General features: G+C 43.1%; 3 protein-coding genes across 6 annotated transcripts; 2 read left to right on the plus strand and 1 right to left on the minus strand.

Moving 5' to 3' along the window:
- Positions 1 to 1,381: 1,381 nt before the first annotated feature.
- On the minus strand, positions 1,382 to 3,297 carry LOC135239358 (5-hydroxytryptamine receptor 1A-alpha-like). Its single transcript, XM_064307960.1, has one exon. It carries the CDS (start codon positions 3,176 to 3,178, stop codon positions 1,955 to 1,957), a length of 1,224 nt encoding a protein of 407 aa, XP_064164030.1. The 5' UTR covers positions 3,179 to 3,297; the 3' UTR covers positions 1,382 to 1,954.
- A 2,419-nt stretch (positions 3,298 to 5,716) lies between these two features.
- On the plus strand, positions 5,717 to 12,110 carry rnf180b (ring finger protein 180b). 4 transcript variants are annotated; one of them, XM_064309043.1, is made up of 7 exons: positions 5,717 to 5,847; positions 6,671 to 6,769; positions 7,394 to 7,486; positions 7,747 to 8,574; positions 8,767 to 9,001; positions 9,350 to 9,475; positions 9,997 to 12,110. In XM_064309043.1, exons 2-7 carry the CDS (start codon positions 6,689 to 6,691, stop codon positions 10,194 to 10,196), a joined length of 1,563 nt encoding a protein of 520 aa, XP_064165113.1. In that variant the 5' UTR covers positions 5,717 to 5,847; positions 6,671 to 6,688; the 3' UTR covers positions 10,197 to 12,110. The 4 variants fall into 4 exon arrangements, with proteins under 4 accessions (XP_064165113.1, XP_064165112.1, XP_064165115.1 ...); XM_064309042.1 differs by having other exon boundaries at positions 5,720 to 5,851; XM_064309045.1 differs by having other exon boundaries at positions 5,720 to 5,851; positions 10,000 to 12,110.
- Positions 12,111 to 13,271: 1,161 nt separating this feature from the next.
- On the plus strand, positions 13,272 to 19,366 carry LOC135239990 (regulator of G-protein signaling 7-binding protein A-like). The gene is made up of 6 exons (XM_064309047.1): positions 13,272 to 14,014; positions 14,864 to 15,030; positions 16,820 to 16,950; positions 17,365 to 17,506; positions 18,072 to 18,142; positions 18,480 to 19,366. Exons 1-6 carry the CDS (start codon positions 13,865 to 13,867, stop codon positions 18,569 to 18,571), a joined length of 753 nt encoding a protein of 250 aa, XP_064165117.1. The 5' UTR covers positions 13,272 to 13,864; the 3' UTR covers positions 18,572 to 19,366.
- Positions 19,367 to 23,062: the final 3,696 nt, after the last annotated feature.

The raw sequence follows: 23,062 nt of genomic DNA on the forward strand, positions 1-23,062 counted from the left end.
CCTCTTATCGAGTTATTCCTTATTTCATAAATTATTCATACATCTGCATTGATATGACATCAGAAAATACAAATGCAAAATGTTGGAACGGCTTGAATAATTACGAGAGTGAGAACAGTTAAACAAAAACAAATGGTAGCCACAAAATCTTAGGAACAGAAAACACAGTGCTGAACAACTATAATTGTGCTGTTTAATGGAATTAAAGTTATTTAGGCTTAAATGGTTTCTGTGATTTGGTAGGGAGGATTATTCCACTCTCCGGGCAAGTAGAGTTTACTGCCTCCCTCAAAGATGTTGGGCGCAGCACATGTTGGGCTCCCTCAGGCTAGAAGAGTAGACTCGGAGGGAGAGTGTCTTAAGAAAAAAGAACTGCGCGAATCCCACTGGGGATAATGCGAACATCTGACGCTTCGGCTAATGGCTACTCCCTCTCCTCGCAGCCTCTGCGGCGTGCTGCTGAATCAACTCCTTTCATCTTTTCCTTTTCTAACTTTGGCACTATGAGTTCTTTCCAACTAACTTGTTCAAATCATGCAATAAACTTCAGCTGCCTCCACTCTGCTGCATCGTTTCATATATATATAAATTCAGGGAAATTGACACTGCACTAACGAATGACACACCCAGTAAAGCTATGAGCCAACAATATATTCACGCCCACAAGCACGCGTATTAAAGCATACACACACTCACAAAACACACAAACACATGCTGTTAAATACATTCACGCATCTGTACACACAAGCAGCACACACACGCACGCACACACACACACACGCACACACACTCATTATCTGTGATGAAAAACACATTGCATTTATGGTCCTGAATTGATTCATTACGCGTATTACTTATGATCTACTCCACATAGACAGTTTGGTTTTACAAAATCTTGATAATCAAAGGAATGTACAATTTAACTCACAGACAGTAGTTGCCCTTTGATCAATAATACGTGTCGTGTCATTTTTTCTATTTGTTAAGTCAATTTAGTGGTACAGAGAACCAAATTCCCTGGAATGTAACTTATTTGTGTCATTCTTAAAGCACTATTATTGTTATTGTATAATGCATTTATGCATATAAGGCATATAACATACTGCATATCACGCGCGCGTATATTTGTGTATCTAAGAAAAGTAGCTACAGTGTTGATTTGTTATTTCTGTTGATCGTTATTTGAATTTCCATACGCGCATCAAATTGTGTCAGTTCATTTAGTGCGCGTAATGTCCCATTAAAAGCACATGATTAGTCGATCTTCTTCATAAAACGAAAAACTGAGCATACACATTAATTGAACGAATGTGTATTGCGATAATTTGTTGAGAGCTGCGGCTTAAGTACACAAAGTGGACACACGCACGCATCTGTCTGTCACAAAGTTGTTTATTGTCTTAACGGGACGAAGCAAAACCTATAGTGATGATACTCTCGGGCAGTAGGTTCCTCCTGGTCCATCAAAATGATCACAATGCCTAACATACACTGAGATGCATCTTCATGGAAATGTAAAATTCTAAGCAAGCCATGGCACTAACTGTACTTTTATATTCCTCCGGATAATGTAAAGCTTATAAACACCCTGAAAAACCTGGCACCATGTCCATCAATGACGATTTCGTTTCTGAGATTGATAGCAAAGGCTTCTCCATAACTACACAGGTCGACTTTATCAGGCGTTTTAGTAGGTATCTTATGGTCGGGAAGATCAGGACAACGACGACGACTGTGACAACAACAACAACGACAGCAATAATAATAATAATAATAATAATAAGAATCATAATCATAATCATAATCATAATCATAATCATAATAATAATAATAATAATAATAATAATAATAATAATAAAAGTCGTTTATATTCAGTTTTTTAACACATGGTAACAAAACTAAATGGTCCAATGTCAGCAACTTAATTGCAGGAAAAGCAAATGACAGTTTATGCTCAGGGTCTGCAGAATTTGCATTTAATAATTTTCTTGAAAGCGTTCTGGAAATCTTTGTTGAAGTACGCATATATGATCGGGTTTAAAAGAGAGTTCGAGTAGCCAAGCCAGTTAATCACGTTCCACAACCACGCGGGCATGTGGCAACTCTTAGGGCAAAAGGGCAAAACCAGAGCCACAATGAAGAATGGCAACCAACACAAAATAAACGTTCCCATTATGATACCAAGGGTCTTTACTGTTTTGCGTTCTCTGGCCAAGGCAATTTTTCTCTTGGCCTCTGTGCTCTTTTCGTTTCTGTTCTCGAAACACACAGCCGACTGTGGAGTGTTAGGCAGGGCAAGGTGATTTCTGGAGTTGCTGTGAACTTCAATGATCTCCAGTGACTCGCCGTCTTCAGCGTGTTTGACCGCGCCGTTTACGCACGAACTGGGTTTGGGTTCCACGCTCCGCTTCCAGTTTTTGCTCAGCTCCCCGTTAGTCTTTTTGTGAAACAGGGCTGGCGACACCGCCAAGCACTTGTCCGAAACTTTCTTTTTCTCCGTTTTCCGGACTGTTTTTCGAATTCGAAACCTGGCAGCCTTAAATATCCTCCCGTAGAGAACAAGCATTAGAATCAGCGGGATGTAAAACGCGCCGAAAGTTGAGTAGATGGTATACCCGGGATCTTGGCTGATGTTACAGGCGTCAGGGTCTGCTCTGTCCTCAGGTTTTCTCCATCCTAACATCGGCGGGATAGATATAGAAAACCCTACCAGCCAGGTAACGCTGATTAAGACGGCTGCGCGTCTAGGAGTTCTTTTGTTCACGTAATCTATGGGGTCTGTTATAGCCCAGTATCTGTCCAAAGCTATTGCGCATAGGTGTAGTATTGACGATGTGCAGCACAACACGTCTAGAGAAATGAAAATGTCGCAAGTTACCTGACCGAGGGTCCACCTATTTAAGACTAGATAAAGTGCCGCCATGGGCAGAACCAGCACCGATACCATGAGGTCCGTAACGGCCAGCGATCCGATCAGATAGTTCGCCACATTCTGGAGGGACCTCTCCAGAGCGATGGCCGCGACCACACACGCATTTCCAAATATGGCACAGAGAATAAGTGCTCCAAGGAACATGGAGGTGACGATTTGGTAACTCAGGGCCACTTTGAATAAAGTAGTCGCGTTCTCGTTCAGTCCGGTCCCGTCTGAAAATGTTGTGTTGTTTGTACTTTCCATTTCGAGTAAGCATCGACCACGACGGAAATCTTCAACCCCTCGCACAAGCACTACAGTCCAATTCTACCCCATCCTAGAGAGAGCCGGTGGTGATGTGATCTGGAGTCTTGGTAACACACGTCTGGGTGTCACTGACGGCTGGTGACGATGTGAATTCATTTATACCAACGGTGGAAAGTACGTCAGTTGACTGAGAGAACGGTACACAGTTTTGCAGTAGTCATTCTCCAAACAAGTCTTTCATTTTCAGAAAATACGCGATATGAGGAAGCTATTTTTGCTTGTTTTATTTCTTCATGTTTTCTAAATTGCCTACATTCAACATCATTTACAGCTGTCTCGTTTTAAGGACGATAGCCAACAGGCTGTTGACTATGTGTTGCGTTTTATTAATTTTTTGGTCAATGCAAATTGTTATCAACATCTGTGCACGAATAGCATTTAGGTATTATATAGGCTATGCACAGAAGACATGGACGACACGGGAAATGTACATTAAACAAAAATGTTGTTAAAATCGTAATGACTTTTTAATCACAAATAAGAGACGGAAGAACGCAAATAAATGTTTATCAAAATTGTTTAATGTAAATATTATTTAGTAACCCGATTTTCTTACATGATCGGCATATTTGTCTGGGCAATTTCGACCAATCAAATGCAAAATTTTGTTCATTTTTAGTCAATTCTTATTTTTTTTCTAAATATAAGAGTTCGCATGTACAGCTAAAACAACATTGAACTTGTTGGGAAAGGAGCTAAGGCGCGTCCGTTACCTCTCATCTCAGCACCGTGGTCAGCTCCGCGAGCGCAGCGGAAGTCTGCTGCTGCCACCTGGCGTGAGCATAAACCGCGTGGACGATCTCTGAGCGTTTCTCTGAGTCTGGCTCGTGGAGACTTCAACGCTGTTTTTGGCCGATTATATCGTGCACTATTACCTTACATTACATTGTTCGTCTGACGATCTTATCCAGAGCAGCGAACAGTAATAGATAGGCTAAACATCAGTGTTATTCTCAGGAATACAAAAATGGGGTACCGCTGAGTAGGCACATAGACCCATTTATGATCAGCATTAAGAGCAATATTAACATAACAAATAACAATTTAGACTGTAACAAAATGAGGTTTATCTAGATCGATAACACACAGTTATACACAGAACACAAGGTAAAACAGAATATCAAAAGGGGGTCAAGTGGTGAAGATGTGAGTCTTCAGGCAGGTTTGCTGCTGTTCTGACTGCAGTGGGAAGTTAATTCCATCACCAGTGAGCCAGAACCTAACATAAAACATGATATTGGCGTGTGTGTGTGTGTGTGTGTGTGTGTTGGGGGGGAGGGTGGTACTGAGAGTATGTTGAACATACAAAAGTGCTGTCCCAAGGTTAGCACTAATTCTAGCACACACAAAGGTTTCTACTTTGCAGCGATCCGAGTCTGGGGAGGTTGCAGATCAGACGAGCAGCAGCATTCTGGATGTGCTGCAGAGGCCTGATGACAGGGACAGGGAGGCCAGCTGGAAGGGAGCAATGAGCTGCAGAAGTCCAGAGGGGAGATGATCAGCGCCTGGACTTACAGAGCTGAGCTGAGTAGGTGGAGAGGAAGGGGTGGACTCTCAAGATGTTACAGGAAGAATCTGAACACCTGACGAATATTCAGTTACTGAGTTTTCAGGTCTTATTTGATTTTCTCTAATGAAACTTATTGAAATTGTTTGTGTCATTACTTACTTAATAAATTTAATCAACAGCAAAGCTGACCAGGTTATGCCACATGCATTATGATAATGCAGCGTGCAGGTATACCCGATGCCACTAACACAATTTATACCTAGCAACAGCCTTCATTTGGGGTTTGCTGCACTGTAAATCTAATTAACCAAACATTTTGTATCTGTATTATTTAATCATATTTAATCATATTAAAGGACTACAATACATCTATTCCCATAACATCATCTGCAAATGTGCTATAATCAAAACAACTGACCAAGAAGAAAGACACAAATAAAAAGGAAAGAAAGAAAGAAAGAAAGAAAGAAAGAAAGAAAGAAAGAAAGAAAGAAAGAAAGAAAGGAAGGAAGGAAGGCATGTTGTTTAGGCACACCAGTTGCTAAAGAAAAACATCTCAGTGATATATTTATCCTAGTAACAGCCGAGGGAAGTAGCTAACATTTTATGAAAATCTGTAACTCACAATCTTTAGGACAAACTTCATCGGAGCACATGTTTGATATCCTCCATTCAAATTGTGTCCTTCCCTAAGCCGACAATTTTTTCACTGTAGAACAGAACTGACCCGCCAGATTGTCAAACCTTTTTCAGCAATAAAGGTGACCATTTTTCCTCTGTTTAATTTGACTGAAATGAAATACAGATTATCAAATAAACAAAATAAAACTTACGCAGAAGCAACAACAACAGCCTTATTATTATTATTATGTAACGCTCTGTAAGTGTCTTGTGTTACGCTTGGTCCAATACGCGCAAATGCGGTTTGTAACGTTTGCAATATTGTGGTGGTTTGGTACGTCTGCGTTGCCGTAGTCAATAGTTAACGTCACCGTCCTTTTAACTTAACTTTGCATGGCTAGCGGCAGCAAAACAACAGGGGGAGGAGTGTTGTGGAACAGGGTTTTTGTTTTAGAAGCTTCAATTACATTTTTGTGTAGGTAAATGTAATATTTCTACATTTAACATATTATATTAACGTTTTTCGTAATATTGGATTTAGTATACACTGTTATTTCTGCTGTTGCTGGAGCGTCGAGATCAAAATGTATTATTGGACAAGCTTATGTTAGTTAGCTAAAGTAGCTGCTAAGTCAGAGAAGCTATATATTTGAATGTAGCTAGCTAACAGTATGTGTCAAATCAGTTTGTATCTAATCTGTTAAATGTCTACTCGAATAACACGTTTCTTGTAAAATACATTACATCGTTAAGCAGTTTCTCAGCCTCACTTCTGCCTTAGCCTGTTACTTAAACTAGCTTGGTAGTTAGTCTAACAGCAACGCTATAACGTTAGTCTGCTTAGCTATTCATGCGTAGAACTTAGCGCATCAGCTTTCCGCGCAGACATGTTTGGGAATGTTTTAGAAAATGTAAAATCTGCAAAAATAACCACGTACGCTAACTTACAGGTTGTTGAGTTACTGTAATGTTAAAGTTGGTAAGCCATGAAGACATTGCTTTTTTCGTCGTCTCTAAGTTGACCTGCTAGCTTTGTGATATATCCAGTCACTGATTCTACCTCTCTGGAAGTTATGAACTGTTTTGTTCTACAGCCACGATTTAACAATAGAATCGCAAACGAAAACAAGCATGTTTAAAATGTCATAGTAACTACATGGCATTGCACCAGGGGTGGGTATAACATACACGTATTTTCTTTGTACTGTGGATAACGTTAACAATGTTATGAATTTAACCGTTGACCAGTGAGGCAATCAGAACGACAGGGAATGGTCATTAACAGGTTTTCATTCCAGGATTTGGTGCTGGTGAACATGGAAACATCAGGCAAGGTGTCCGTACTTCGCTGCAGGAAGTGTCGTAAATGCGTGGTGGATGCATCTTGCTTGCTTACGGTAGGTCCTGCATGTGCTTCTAACATTGGACGTTATTTGTATGATGCTGCTGGTGCATTGATTCCTAATGATAATCGTAAATAGTGGGAATCCTCCCTGTTCAACATTTTCCAGGGTTTTTCCTTCCCACTGTCTCCCTAGAGTTGTTCTACAGGACACTGTTAATTATGTCAAATTGTCGTTTATTTTAGTCGCAGTCTTTGTCAAAAATTGCATTTTAGTCACACCGTAGTTATTTAACTTAGCTGTGCTAGCTGTTATGGAATTTGCATCCTTCTAATTCTGAGGTGCATTTTATATTAAATATGGGCACCTTGTGCATGTTCACGGACAAGTTGAGTTTGCAATGATTGCTTAAGTTGGGGACAACCAGCTCGCAATATAAAAACTTGTACATAGCTGAATAGTTCAGATCAAACCATAGTCTCAAGACAGAAAGGCTAATAAGGTGCCAGACCAGAATCTCTATTACAGGATTAACCTGCTGAATCAGCATGTTAATATGACTATAATCAAAAGGTGAGGAGACCCTGAAGTCTCCTCAGAGAATACTGTGACAGAGTGGGCCTAAGGTTTGATCTCTGCAAAACTGAGGCTGATAGGTGGCATGTTTTTCCTGGGTAGATTGACGCTGTTGACAATGTGGCAACAGAGTGCAGAGTCTGGCACATGGACTTTGACAATTTGCCTACCTGGATCCTGACGTCTATCCATCAGGTAAGAAAGCTCTTTGTTACGTAAATAGCATACTCTTCAACACAAAGCACAGACACTAGGGTACTAAAGTAATTGCTGTACTGTGTAAACCTACGTTATTGAGCAGTTAGCATGACCTTGCAGATTGGTGAATCACTGGTCGGAGTTAAATGAATAAGATTATGTTAAACGGATCTTAGGCAGAGGAGGGTGCTGTGACTGGCTGGAGAGTTTACACACCTAGTTTCTGAGGACAGTGAGTGTGGGTTTTGCGTCCGCAGGCCCGCTGGACCTTGGGGCGGCTGAGCTGCCAGCACTGCGGGGCCCGCCTGGGCGGCTTCAACTTCGTCAACCAGGCCAAGTGCCCCTGCGGCCTGGACCTGACCGTGCACCTGTGCAAGAGCCGGCTGGACGTGGACTGCAGGCGGCCCGGGTCCGCCGGGGGGGCGGGGCGAGAGTGCCGCGCCGTGCGCCCGCCCCTCGGAGCCACCGCCGCCGCCTGGGAGGCCCCTCCCCCTCCGGCCGTCACGGGCTGTGAGCTCTGGCCGACGGCCCTGGAGGCGTGGCCGCACGAGGCGGACGCCGGCCTCTCTAACGGTGGGACGGTCCCCTTGCCTACACCACAGAGAAACCAGAGAGTTCCAGAGTGTTCCGTAGGGCCAGTTAAAACAGCGCGCAGGAAGGCCCGCGCTTTGGATTGTAGCGGCGGGGGCGGAGCTTGGACTGGCCAATCCGGAAGTTTGACAGATTCCCAACTGACACGCCCACTCGGTGAGGAGGCTCAGTCGGGGTCTGCCCTTCCCCAACCGCACCCCACTGCTGCTGGCCAATCGGAGCTGGAAGAGAGGCCGGAGACCACGCCCGTCCCGGAAGTGTATACTCTGAGGAGGCGACGGCCTTCGCTGACCAGCACGGACGAGGGGGAGGAGACAGAGGAAGGGGCGGAGCAGACTGCGCCTCTTAGGAGCCTGCAATTGGACAGGGCTGTGGTGACCCGCATGGCTCCGCCCAGGCTCAGCAAGAGAGAGAGGAATCGTCTGAAGAGCCAGAGGAGGAAACAGAGGAGGAGAGAGCGCTGGATACAGAGCCGACTGCAAGAACACACACAGGTAAGAGCTGGACTCAGAGCTAAAGTAACACACACAGGAGAGAGAGCTGGATTCAGAGCTAAAGTAACACACACAGGTAAGAGCTGGATTCAGAGCTAAAGTAACACACACAGGTAAGAGCTGGATTCAGGGCTAAAGTAACACACATAGGAGAGAGCTGGATTCAGTCTGACCCCGCCCTGGTCCGTGCAGGGGCTGATGGGAAACGTGACGAGCAGCGAGGACGAGGACGCGGCGGCGGCGGTGGCGGACAGGGAGAGCCTGACGTGCGCGGTGTGTCTGGACATCTTCTTCAGCCCCTACATGTGCCAGCCCTGCGGGCACGTCTTCTGCGAGCCCTGCCTGCGCACGCTCGCCAAGAACCGGGCCGCCAGCACCCCCTGCCCCCTCTGCCGCACCCTCATCACCCACGTGCTCTTCCAGAAAGGTCAGGGCCCGGCGACTGCAGCGCCGCCCTGCTGGAGCATTTCAGTGTTTGTGCAGAACTAGGAGAATGTTTGAGTGTTAGCGCAGAACTATGAGAATGTTTGAGTGTTAGCGCAGAACTAGGAGAATGTTTGAGTGTTTGTGCAGAACTAGGAGAATGTTTGAGTGTTTGTGCAGAACTGTGAGAATGTTTGAGTGTTAGCGCAGAACTAGGAGAATGTTTGAGTGTTTGTGCAGAACTGTGAGAATGTTTGAGTGTTTGTGCAGAACTGAGAGAATGTTATCTGTGGTGTAGAACAGTTCCCACTCCTCCACCCAGCTGTGATAATCCGTTGCCTTCCTACTTCAGAGCTCAGCCACACAATGAAGACCTTCTTCCCAAAGCTCTACCTCAGCCGGAAGCAGAACTTCCAGAAGTCCGGGTGCTCCCGCTGGCCACTCCCCAGCACCCGGAAGCTCTTCCACATCTTCGGCGGTAAGTCCGCCAGCACCTCGCCGCTGTTCGTCCTCACAGGGAGTACCATCACCAGGCTAGCACTGCAGCACTGTAACACGATAGCCTTGTGATGCTTTGTGTAAGGATACTGGCTAAAGGCATGTCTAATGGCTGCAAAATGATGATATTCCTTAATAATCCGGTGTTCTGGGCATGCTCTGTAAGTATGTGACGTCACGGCACGTTACTGAGCTCGTGTTCAGGGTTGCTTCCTCATTTTTAGCGTGCAGTTTTGCTTTGTCGCAAAATGTGTGACGAGCTATCTGTGAGAAATGAAGGGTCTTCATCCTCTTCAGCAGACGTGCCTGTGCCTGTGCCTGTGCCTGTGCCTGTGCCTGTGCCTGTGCCTGTGCCTGTGCCTGTGCCTGTGCCTGTGCCTGTGCCTGTGTCTGTGTCTGTGCCTGTGCCTGTGCCTGTGTCTGTGCCTGTGCCTGTGCCTGTGCCTGTGCCTGTGTCTGTGCCTGTGCGTGTCCCTCACGCTCTCTCCGCCCCTCCCCCAGCAGGGTTTCGGAGGCAGCCCAGCCCGGCGGGGCGGCGGCTCTTCCCCCACGGCGGGTACGGCCTGGGCGTCCTGGACACGGCCAACTCCCGCGGCTGGAGGGTGGAGGGTGTAGTGCTCGTCTACATCCGCTCCATCAACTGGCTCATCGGCCTGTCCGTCTGCTTCTTCCTCTGCTTCCTCCTCTTCTCCTCCTTCTGACGCCAGCGCTGTGGAGCGGGGGCGCTGAGGAGCGGGGGAGGAGGGAGAAGAGGAGGAAGAGGAGTGGTCCTGGTTCAAACATCTGAGGTTTGTGCCTCTTGGGCAGAAATTCGAATGGCGGCTTCACTGAGCACTTTACAAATCCTGTGGCTCTTCTTCTACCTGCGGTGAACTCCTGTGGCTCTCCTTCCCTTTTTGGGGAAAAAAGTATTGCACGCTGTGTGTGAAAGTGCTCATGCAACTTAATTCTGTAAAATTCCCTTCCCACAAAAAAACATGCCACCGCTGACTTGAACTTCACAGAGGGAACGCCCAGGTATTCTCTTTCAGTCCTCCATTAGTTAATTTGTTTCTTCGGAAGTATAAGGTCACGAACAGAGCCAGACGGTACTTGTCCCAGGGCTACCTCACAGTTTGATGTCCTGTCTGAAGAGTAAATGTATTCTGCAGATTAGAGCTGAACACTTCCTCTCACCTTCTCAAGAGATCACCATAAAAAAAAAACCGCAGATCACTGCCCTTCTCGAAGTCAAATGTTTACCATACAGTAAAAACCTATGCACACGTCTGTCTCTCACAACTCGCACATCAGCAGAACGGCTCAGGACTTGCAGAAAAGACACAGCTTTATCGCCATCGGACACAAAGCAAACAAAAAAACCCACTCACCCGTCCGGCCACCCTGCGTGGCTGTCAGTTCAAGGGTTTTTTTTCCGGAGTGACTATTGGTTAGTATTTTTACAGGTGAGGGTCTCTGGGGGGGGGGGAGAGTCATGTGACTCCACAGGAAGTGGCGGGGCTGGCTGTCCTTTATAAAAGGCTGAGAGGTTTCTCTAGCCCCTTTGCTAATGCTGTCCATCGTAACAGGGAGGGCCTCACTGCGTAGAGCAGGGCTGCCCAACCCTGTTCTTGGATATCTACCGTCCTGCAGGTTTTCACTCCAACACTAACAAAGCTCACCTCATTGAACAGCTGGAGATCTCGTTGTGCTGCTAATTAGGAGAGTCAGGTGTGCCAAATTAGGGTTGAAATGAAAACCTACAGGACAGTAGATCTACAGGACCTGGGTTGGGGTAGCCCTGGCGTAGAGCATTGATTGGTGTTATTTTTAGTGGTATGAGATGAATATTTATTGAGTTGGGTGTTTTTTTTTGTTTGTTTTCTTTTGATGCTCTTTCATGGTCTGATGTGTACGTGTGCGGTTCTCACACCCGTGTCACATGACGGGGTTCTTAACCGATGAGTTACTAAGATGTCACTTTGGTGAAGCTTTCTGTGCTCCTGTAGTGAAGTTTGAAGCTGTGGCTGCAGATTGCTGTAAGGACCTGGTTTTGTGTGTTTTTCGTGGTCTGTATGTACAGCACCACAGGACTACTTCCTCAAGCCAGACCTGTTGGCTTAAATTCTACATTTAAACTGGAATTTAAGAAAACATTGCCTTTTAGGGGTTGATTTTGGTACTAAATTTATGTTGCCCTTTTCTGTAGTTTCAGGAACCAAAAAAGTGCCTTGCCTTTATATTTATATATATCTTGAGAATTTTTTTTTCTTTTTGAATTCTTAGATAACACCTGATGCATTGTCGTTGGAGTCATAAAGTAAATTTTCATTTATAATTTTACATTTACAATTGTTTTCAAACCCATACTTACACAGCACTCATTTTACAGCCACAGGAGGAGTAATTTAAGAGTATAAAAAAAGAAAGTTTTCTACAATATATTTTTCAAGGTCCAGCGCCATTAAATGGCTTTAACAGGTGCCATGTAATGGCTTCAACTGATTTGCAAATGGATGGTTATTCCCTATGAGATAACTGGAGGAGTTAAATGCATACCTGCTGCTGTGTTCTGAAACCTGTTTCCTTATTTACAACAGTTGATATAGCTAAATAAATACAAAGCTTTAACTGTGCATGTTTATTGTTTTGATTATTTCATCCTCATTATCTACTGCCAGTAGTAGAGCATTCAGGAGGCTGTAAACGCACAGGAAAACAACTCATTCTAAATAAAATATTTAACCAGAACTTGCCCCATTAAAGGGCAGCTGGTGACATTTGTAAAGTGATTTGAACACTTGATTTGCAATAATTTAGGCTACGCGAATAGTCTACTTCTGTAAATGCAACAGAATATAAAATATGGCAGCTAGCAGAAGAGATAAGTCAGAAAGTGCCCACCAATCCTCAGCAAGCACTGGGTCCTAGCCTTCTGAGCATCATGGGATGCTTCAGTTGAGCCTTGAATAGAAATGTCTTATTAATGATAATAATAATAATAATAATGGTAGTGGTATTTTTATAAAAGCAGAATATGAATAGCAATTACATTTCTGGCTGCACTTTTACAAACCAACAGGCACATGTCTAGGTGAGACCGGGGCACAAACTAATGTGGGGCATGTTCAACCAGGGACATTTTATGTAGTTGCGCCTGAGCTAGAATGATATTTGTTTTCACTTGGGTATTGTAACAATGCACTTCTCCTGCATATGTGGTGGGATTGTCTGAAAACTTTTTCATTAATTATTAAAAGTGTTTTTTTTTTTTGTTTGTTTTTTTTTAAGTGTCAACTAAAGTGTTTTATATATTGGCTACTTGACTGTGGAGAGGACTTACTCTTATCCTTGTCTTTGGAGATATTAATCACTTAATAGTAAGTGTCATATGTGCTTTGACTAAATAATGGCCACAGCCATGCAAGTATCAAAGGTGAAAAGTGTGAACAGGGTATGAAATGTATGATTCACCAACCTTTCATTGCATTAAGGTTATTTCCAGTCTGTTGTTCACCACTGTTGTAATGTGCCCCGGACTTGTTTGAACTTTCCCCATCTACGGGGCAAGTTGTAACATTTTACTTATGGCCCAACTTTCCCCGTCTACGGGGCAAGTTGTAACATTTTACTTATGGTCCTTTCGGTTAACTGCAATCAACAACAGTGTCCTAGAACTACGCTGATGGTGAACAATCATAGCAAAAGGATATCGTGTTTGTGGGTCAATATGTGTTTATAACTTTAAGTGAAACCCTAAAAGCGTTAGGTCTCCCCTACCTGTCTATCATTTAATTTGGTATTTGTATCGTCTCGGGTCCATTTGGCGGATCGCATCAGTATTCCCTACGAGTGTGGAGCGTTCCCAGTCACGTCAGATTGCTAGTTACTGAACGTAGTCTCTGCCCAAGGTTAGGTTCATTCTAAAAAAAAAAAAGACCTTGGAAACTCTTCGCGAGCGGCTATTGCAGATATAAAAAATAAATAAATAAAAATCGATACACCGCCTACGTGCATGGCCATCGGGTATACTTGATTCAAATGTGCTCGAGTACTGCTTTTAGATGACAGGCTAATAAAGAGAGGAGCTCGCATTGTCAATAACCCTAGTGTCTGTATTCCGCAGTAATACACGGGAACTCGTAACCGCGAGCAGGCTGGTGCGGCGCTGAATGTGATTCGCATTGTGCGTGAGATGCAGCGCGGTGTGGAGAACGCGCACCCTTCACTCCCGCGCTGACGACTGCGTGGCAGACAGACTGCAGAGGAGAGGCAACGCCGAGCGATTCGCTCACTGTTGCCTCGAACAACCAGAACAACAATAAAAGGTGTACAGCCGTTAACAAACCGAGTATCCATCGCCGTAGGTTTTATTTGTGGATGTGTATGCATGTGTTCTGCACCAGATGGGAGAAAAAACCGTCCCAGATCCACCGGGAGCATATTTCAAATTAGCAAGACGCCTTACGGGGACCCAGAACGCAGGAAAAGCACCGAGAGCGCCCGAAAAGCCGTGCGCGCGGTGGAGGACTGCAGGATGGTGAGTGCCGCCTGCAACATTATGCTTTTTTTTTGTTCCAGTTTCTGTGGCATAGCTCAGCTATCAACAGCATGTCTATTCGCGACATGTGCAGATACACTATTTTATTGCGAACAATTTTATTGTGTTTAGAATAAATTGAACAGAGTATTTCAGTGATGGATGGCTAAATTTGAAGTTAAAGGTCGAATTGTCATTAGCATTGAGTAGCAGCATTCAGCATTAATTAAATAACGTAATAATCTAACACGCACTGACATATCTCGTTGCTAAATGATTTTATATTCATGTGCAGCAGTCAAGACGGTTAATATGCAATTTTACAGATCCTGCAAGCCCAGTCAACAACCTCATACTCAAACTCTCACACTCCAATGGACCTTCTGAAGCTTATTAGTAGACTTGTCATTCGGGTACTGTAATCTAGCCTATTTCAAAAAGCATTTAATCCGCACTGCACCTAAATAAACAATGCCGTATGTTATTTAGCCTATAACAGAGATTGTGATTAGTATCGCAGTGTTGAAGACGGTGATTAGTCAAGTGAATATAAAAAGGTAGCCATAAACAATAGCCAATGCATACATCGAAGACCTGCAGTATGTTCTGCGGTCTTCCGATCTGGACAGTGAAAGATCGATTCTTGTACCTTCTTGTGCAAACATAAACAGTGCTGCACTAAAGGCAGAATATATGATAATCATGTTAGCATCTATGCGCTCTTGTCCTAGGCGTCCAGCCAAAGTGTTCAGACGAGCTACATGGGCTCTGCCTCTATAACAAGTAGTATGCTCATTTTGTAAGATTTATACTTCAACGAGAATGATGCTTTTTGTAATCGTTTTCCAGACGGTCCAGGAGTTCAACACACTTGTGGCGCTGTATCGCGAATTGGTCATTTCCATCGGAGAGATATCGATCGACTGTCCCTCTCTGCGGGCGGAAATGCACGAGACTAGAACCAAAGGCTGCGAGATGGCTCGCACCGCACATCAACATCTTTCTGTAATTTACGGGTAAGGAAGCTGAGCACGTCTGTTTGAATTTCTTGCGACATTGCTAGATAACCGTGAGATACGAGCTGTCCTTGGTCCTGATACTTGATACTCGTGTGGTCCACCGGAGAAGACGGATGTCGGGGAAATATGGATCACCTGTTCAGTCATTACGGTGTGTGTGGTGGGAAATCCAATTTAGTTGAACTAGTTTTGAAGTTGCAGAAAATAACTATGATGATCAAAACTGTACCACCATTTCTGTGGCACTACCTCACTACCTGAATATGCATGATTTTTGAGCATCAGCCCTTTAAAAATCACATGATCCCCTCCCCGAGCAACCTTGGCAAAATAGGAATGGATTATGGCGCCACCCTGTGGCTAATCAAAGCAGTGCTCGTTATGTCAAGATTTCTCCTAGGAAGGATGCCCAAACGAAGTTATATTGCTCTAAACCGGATCCACGTGAAACGGACCAATTTATGAAAAAATAAAAAATAGAACAAAATCAACTTCAGGAAATTAAGACTATTCTTAGAACTTCAGAACTGAGACTCATAAAGACGTGTCTATGCTTCAGAAATTAACTGGAAGTATGACCATTTTGACAAGGTAATCTCATTATAGTTTATATCTAGGATATAAAATGTTACTGAAAATAGAGCATGTAACAGATAACACATGGTACATGACCCATATAACCATATGTAACCACATGTACATGTTTACAGTGCAGTTTAGTTGTACAGGTTCTTCTACATTATCCAGGCATACAGTGGGAAGGTGCCAATCATCTCTGATGGACTTGGAGAAAGCACCCATTCTCTTAGATTGGGCTTATGTTGAAAAACATGGCATACATACAGTGGTATATGGCAGTGGATCTTTGATCTTTGATCTTTTCTTTCGGTGCACATGGATCATTGCACAAGACAGTGATCAGTAATTCTGAACATGACTTAGTGTTAGTGCATGTCCTACTAGTTACAGGATAGTAAGAGTTGTACAGTTCAAGCAGGCATTTCCTTTGTTCACACACATGTACAACACATCTTGTTTAAGTAAGGTTTCATTCATCATCAGTTATCATTGGCACACAGAGAATGTCCACCCCTTGTGCACCCTTAAAAAAATTTCCATCAAGGATAATGATGTCATGTTAGTTGATAGAAAACAGAGAAGAGTTCCACCACTCCAAGAGCACATTGGTAACAACCAACAGATGGTGCCTGGTGGTTACTTTCTGCCAACATCTTAGTAATTCCCACAGGGATCATAAACATTTACCCAGCAAATATCTGCCCGTTAACATCTGCATTGTTCTGTTGGTTGTTAAGAATGTAATCTGTAATTTTGGACTTCTTCTCTGTTTTCTGTCAGTAAGGTGATGCCACGGCTATTTTACCCCTGTTTTATGGTCTTTGTTAAACCTTCTGGCAGGGTGTTAAAGCAGTTAGAAAAACCTGGCAGAACTGTGTAGCACAGTCACACTGCACGGTGTAGCACAGTAGTGTAGCACAGTCTAGCACAGTAGCAGAGCACAGTGTAGCATGGCACAGAGTATCACAGTGTAGCACAGTAGCACAACACAGTGTAGCACAGCACTGAGTATCACAGTAGCACAAGACAGTGTTGCAAATTAGCACAGCACAGCGTAGCACAGCACAGAGTATCAGAGTGTAGCACAGTAGCACAGGACAGTGTAGCACAGTAGCGCAGCACAGCACAGAGTATCAGAGTGTGGCACGGTAGCACAGCATAGTGTAGCACAGTAGCCCATCACAGTGTGTACTGTGCATCTCTGCAGCCCAGAAGACGGGGAGATCCCTCCAGAGATATGCAGGCTCTTCATCCAGCTGCAGTGCTGCCTGGAGATGTACATCTCTGAGATGCTCAAATCCGTCTGCCTCCTGGGATCCCTGCAGCTGCAAAGGAAAGGTAAGAGAGAGCTGTGTGCCATAAGCCTGCAGCACAGCAAACATGCAGCATAACCCTGCACAGTAAACCTACAGCACAGCAAACATGCAGCATAACCCTGCACAGTAAACCTGCAGCACAGCAAACATGCAGCATAACCCTGCACAGTAAACCTACAGCACAGCAAACATGCAGCATAACCCTGCACAGTAAACCTGCAGCACAGCAAACATGCGGCATAACCCTGCACAGTGAACCTACAGGACAGCAAACACACAGCATAACCCTGCACAGTTATCGTACAGCACAGCAAACACACAGCATAACCCTGCACAGCACTGACACAGCACAGTGGCGTAGAGCTGTTTTGACTCTCTTTTGTGTTTGTGTGTGGTCTGTGTGTGTTTGTGTGTGTGTGCGTGTGTAATTCTGCAGGGAGGTCTGACACCGAGCCCATTGTGGACTGCAGGATAGATGAGAGCTCAGATGTACCCATTCTAGAGGACAGATGGTCACCCCCTATGGACTGCCTGCACTATTCCTGGCTGATGTACACAGACATGGAGAGCACTGAGAGGTTGGGGGGGGGGGGGGGGGGGCACTGTGTGGGTACACTGATCTCAGTAATTGTCTTCACAATTGACTGTCGGCATGTGCAGTTAAACTGTCTTTTCGGATATGGGAACACTTAAATGTGATATTCACCTTGGCAGGATGCGCATTTTCTGAATCCAAGTCCCAAGGGAATAATTTAACTTTAATTCTCCTTTTCTGTGTTCTCAACACACTCACACACACACACATTCTCTCTCTCTGTCTCCCCCCCTCCCTCTCCCTCCGTTTTCAGGTCTATTCAATAATGCTTATGGAGCAGAATTAGAACAATATCGCCAAATAGCTGAGAATACAAACATTACATTACCTTACATTATAGGCATTTAGCAGATGCTCTTATTCAGAGTGACTTACACATTTACATTGTATCCAATTATACAGCAGGACATATACTGAAGCAATGCAGGTTAAGTACCTTGCTCAGGGGTACAATGGCAGTGTCCTACCGGGGAGGTTACAAGACCAACTCCTTACCCATTATACTACACTGCCGCCCACAAACATAACCATAATAATTTATCTTTCAGGGATGTGCGGGAGATGAAAAACTTGCTGAGCAAACTGCGAGAGACTCTGCCATTACCCCTGAAGAACCAAGGTGTGTGTTCATCACACAATGGTCTATATGCGCTTATGTGTTAGTAATGCGCTGCTATATTTGTGTTATCTCTGTTTGCAAATCAGTAAGTTACTCACTTTGCTGTGTGTGTGTGTGTGTGTGTGTGCATGTGTGTGTCCGGTGTGTGTGTGTGTGCGTGTCTGTGTGCGTGTGCGTGTGCATGTGTGCGTGCATGCATGCGTGCGTGCATGTGTGTGTGTGTGCGCGTGCATGTGTGCGTGCATGCATGCGTGTCTGTATGTGTATTTGTATGTGTGTGTGTGTGTGTGTGTGTGTGTGTGTGTGTGTGCGTGCATGCGTGCGTGTGTGTGTTTAGATGACAGCAGCCTTCTGAACCTCACTCCCTACCCCGTGGCCAGACAGAGGAAGAGGTGTCTCTTTGGTTCCTGCTGTTTGGTTTCCAGCTGAGAGCATGACCCCCAACCCTTGACCTCTGCCCCGGATGCTGTAACTGAGTGTCTATTTAATGAGGTCTTTGAGCGCTTGTGTCTCTCTCAAAGCTTACTGCCATTGGCCAGACAGCTCATTCTTTTAATGAAAAAGCTGCTCATTTTATAACTTTATTTTCTGATACAAATATAATTCTTTTTTTTTAAACGGTAATTAAATATGTATATAATTACTATAATTTTGACTGAAGTATTATTTTGACTGAAGTATATTTTTTCTCATTCATTTTTGTACCGGAGGTAATTTAAGGCTTGTTCATTTGCCTCCACACAGTAAAATGTCCAGTGTTCATTTAACTCTTAACAGATAACATTTGGTCCCACATTCCAGAGTGGAAGCAAATGTTATTTGTTAAGAGCCAAATTAACAAAGTTAGAGCTGAATTAACACTGGACATTTTTACTGTGCAGGAAAGACCGTTATATCACACAGATTACAGATATCGCACGGATGCCGCTTCTTCCTTATGAACGTGATAACGTGCTCGCTTTCTCAGTTGTATCATTTCTCTGATTCTGAATTTTGTGATTTGCGTTTCCGTGCTCAAAGGCGTCCCCGCCGCACGCTGCATACATTGCGTTGAGAATCCCTCGTGATAACTCCTCAAGGCATCAACAAACCGAATGCATCAACCACTGCTCATGCTGTCAAAATACCCGCGGAACCCCCGTTACTGTACGTTACTGAACACCCAAAAGGCTCTGAAATGCTACAACTGGAGTTTCAGATGAAATAAATGGCGTCAACCGTGCATTTTTCAACCAAAATGAAACATCGACTTCGGTTTATTGACCCTAAGTTGTAGGTACAAACGTGAATTTTCATCACTCTACAGTATGCATATCCACCAGAGTTTTTCATTGTGGAAAAACTGACCTTTTTTTTCCTTTGTTCAGAACATTTTTAATGTAAACTGGAAGTGGTTTATTTTATTTTAATTTCATTTTTTTCTTTGCATGCTTTTTTGCCAGGATAAAATTAACTAATCAATAATTCATCTTAATATGCATATTCTAGTTTGATTGGTTTTAATTAGCGTATTTTCTTGCATATGCTGTTGGGGAACAAGTTTGGTGGTCTATTTTAGATCAGAAACATTGAATAATTAAATACTGCAGTGTGTTTGAGGTGTGACCACACGTTCAGTTTTTTTTATACATAATCCCATTTTGCAGTATGTTACAACATTGCTTGATTTATATTTATATTTATAGATTTATATTACTTTCTTATAAGTCTTTGTTCTCATATACATCTACAGAGATCCCAGACCTCTGCTTTTGTGTGGTGTCTATATAACCCTCTGGAGGAGTCAGTTGGCAATAAAGAAAGGTTCAGGTAATGAGCAGAAGATTAAATCTCATTCGCATTTTTTATTAAATTACCTGTTAGATGGTAAGCAGAATTTAAAGTGAGAAATATGCTTATGACTGCTTATGGTGATATGCAAATTATTATAAATTTTTTACTGCTCTGCGGGTGAAGTTTCACTGGTGTTTTAAAACACCCCTGAAATTTTTCCATCAAGGGAGTAGATGTTTTTGAAATATTCTGAACTCGATGTGTCTGCGACTCTAAACTTGTGGCAGCTTAATTAGTCCAGTTTAGGGGTTTACAAAACTCTGTTTCAATTATGCGAATTCAACGCCCTCGAATCTTTTCTGTTTTTAATTAATTACATTTAATTTGTTTTTGCAAGTTTCATTATATTATTATTTGAATCCAAATCATTCTTATCATTTATTCTTCCACGTGCCTAAAATGTGTATCTGGTTTGCCTTTCAACAGCAAATAAAAATCTCTCAAAGAAGCCATTACTCATTAAATATGCCAAAATAAAAATGTTTCACTTGTCTAATATGGAAATGAGTGCATAGGTGCACAAGCGCTGTTTTTTTTGTGAGTAGGGACTTACGCTATGTTTGTTTTGGTATTTGTGATAGAACGGAGAACACAGCAAGCATTTGGGTTGTCAGTATACTACTGAATGAGTATAGAATGTTGGAGGTCCTTATAAAGTTCAGATGATTTTGTATCATTAATAAACTTTTTGTATTGAAGTAAACTTGATTTTCTTGTGTTGTACAAGTTTGGCTTTAAAAATGTTTTCAGCTTTGGTCAAATTAAGCGACCAAATCAAATGTTCAGACTCACAGTGGGTATGTGCCCTTAAAATTTATCCATATTCTTTCATGAACTAATAACAACTCAACAATCAATAGTGGGAGAAATAACCGTGATTGTTATTCAAAAATATGGGGCGATCACTTCATTTTTTCAGAACTGTAATGACTTGCCGGAAGACAACAACGTGGAAGACTTAACTCCACGGGATTCGGTAATTTATGCACCACTAGATGGCGACATTTCACAGTTTTTGATTCAATTGACTTTCATAAACGTACTGACGGAGGTTGACACCCTCCTATTTTCCCATTCATTAAGACGACATGCGGAGAATTTAATTATTCTGGGGCCGGAGAATTAGTTACCGCAGTAACACTACATCCACATTTACGAAATCGCATAAAATATTACATAAAACATAAAATCTAATGATGGTTTAGCATTTCTTGTTTTTTCCAAAAGCCTACTTCTAGTTCATCCGCGTGGAATGTATCATTTTGTAAATCTTGACTACTGGTTTTTATTGGTTGTTGTTACTGGCATGTTAAATTGCTGTGAAAAAAGGCAAAAATAAGCTGAGCATTTATTATTTGAGTGATAACAAATATACCAATGCTCAAAACTTTTCGCAGGAATACTACTCGACATTTTAAGAAACATTCAGATGCACTATAAATTTGGCATATTGCAGCCCCTGTTGCTCCTGTGCAAGTAGATTATAACAAAAATAAATTACTCACAGATGTTTCGAAAGTGTGGGTCCTATAGACCATACAACTTTTGTCATACAATTGTTTAGAAGTGTAAGGTTCGAGTTGAATGAAGGTAGATTAAACACAATGTAGTACTGAAGCTGTACATGGTTCTTAAAACAGCACGCATTCAGATGTGTGCGTACGTGAACATATTAAATCATTTTCTGTTGACCTGTTAATACGGGGGACTACTGTATGTACAAACTAGTGATTTGTATTTGTTTATTAAGCAGTGCAGAGAAATGCTCTCACCCTCTAGAGAGAGGGGAGAACAATGTGTTCTGTACACAACACCATTTCCAGCTTCCGTCTCGCCCTCATCTTCAACCTCCCAAAAACTGCCAGCAGGCTGCAGAGGTCAGCGAAAGGTCAGAAGGATCTGGGATCGCTCCCAGTTCTGAGATGGTTACAGGAAAAGACCCTTCACAGACCCCCCACCCCCACCCCCTTTTCCAGTAAGAGGAAGAAACCATTATGTAAGGAAAGGTGGGGTTCAGATCTAGGCCCCAAACCTCTTAAGGAGACAGTCCTAGTTTTAAAAGGTTGCTTTATTAGGCTTATTTTATGCTTTTCAGCTTTAGTAAAATTTCCTAAATTTCCCGCTTTCCTAAATGATGTAAAATAAGAAAATGTAAATTATGAACAGCGTTGAGATGTACCTATACCTGTTGTGCAGGGTGTGTTTCATAGAATTTCTTTAGCCAAGACGTGCACCGAACATGCTCCAAACATATTCCATGGCATACCCCCAAAAATCAGAACCCCGCCTTTACACAGGCTGCAGACTTTGATGTGGTGTATATTCTACGTTACATTACATTACATTTATTTTCCATAAATGTAATGTAACGCACCAAAGGTCTGAAGGAACAGCTACAAGACACAGGTCCGATAAGGCACGACACTCATTATGTAACAGCTGTTCATAGCCATGAACGCATTACGTCCAGTTCACACAGTAAACATTACTCTATAATGAGGTCATATCAGAGAGGCAATGTCATTACTCTCTGACCTGACCTATGCTAAGTCAAACTAGAAGGCATGACAAGCTACAACATGAAGATAATGATACAAAGTGAAATGTAAGTGCTAGAAGTACTATAGGAACAAAGTAGAGGGATTATATAGAGGGAACAAAGTAGTACAATGAAGAACGTCATGAGGTTTTGGGGATGTGAAGAGCAGACGAGGCACAGGCTTGAAGGTTTATCTATAAGTGTAACGTACTGATTATAGAAATATAAAATAATACTTTCAATGACACTTAAAATTTTTTCAGAACTTAACTACTTAATGAGGACCCCCTGAGAGACTCACATGGGGTGTGTGTGTGTGTGTGTGTGTGCGCATGTGCGTGTGCATGTGTGAGCGTCTGTGTGTGTGTTTGTGTGTGAGTGCGTGTGCATGTGTGTGTATGTGTGTGTGTGGGTGTGTGTGCATCCGTGTGTGTGTGCGCGCGCACTGCGTCTGTCAGTGTGTGTGTGTGTATTCCATGTATTTGCATGTGTGTGTGTGTGTGTGTGTGTGTGCACATGTGCGTGTGCATGTGTGAGCGTCTGTGTGT

The sequence above is a fragment of the Anguilla rostrata genome, chromosome 14 (assembly GCF_018555375.3).
Source record: "Anguilla rostrata isolate EN2019 chromosome 14, ASM1855537v3, whole genome shotgun sequence".
NCBI classification, from domain to species: domain Eukaryota; kingdom Metazoa; phylum Chordata; class Actinopteri; order Anguilliformes; family Anguillidae; genus Anguilla; species Anguilla rostrata.

What these genes read in the sequence shown, in the direction of transcription:
- LOC135239990 (XM_064309047.1), top strand. Translation starts at nt 13,865, where the DNA reads ATGTGTTCTGCACCAGATGGGAGAAAAAACCGTCCCAGATCCACCGGG. An exon ending in CCTGCAGCTGCAAAGGAAAG is followed by an intron (nt 16,951 to 17,364) that starts GTAAGAGAGAGC and finishes GTAATTCTGCAG; the next exon opens with GGAGGTCTGACACCGAGCCC. An exon ending in GACATGGAGAGCACTGAGAG is followed by an intron (nt 17,507 to 18,071) that starts GTTGGGGGGGGG and finishes TTTATCTTTCAG; the next exon opens with GGATGTGCGGGAGATGAAAA.
- LOC135239358 (XM_064307960.1), bottom strand. Translation starts at nt 3,178, where the DNA reads ATGGAAAGTACAAACAACACAACATTTTCAGACGGGACCGGACTGAAC.
- rnf180b (XM_064309043.1), top strand. Translation starts at nt 6,689, where the DNA reads ATGGAAACATCAGGCAAGGTGTCCGTACTTCGCTGCAGGAAGTGTCGT. An exon ending in TCCTGACGTCTATCCATCAG is followed by an intron (nt 7,487 to 7,746) that starts GTAAGAAAGCTC and finishes TTGCGTCCGCAG; the next exon opens with GCCCGCTGGACCTTGGGGCG. An exon ending in GCTCTTCCACATCTTCGGCG is followed by an intron (nt 9,476 to 9,996) that starts GTAAGTCCGCCA and finishes CCCCTCCCCCAG; the next exon opens with CAGGGTTTCGGAGGCAGCCC.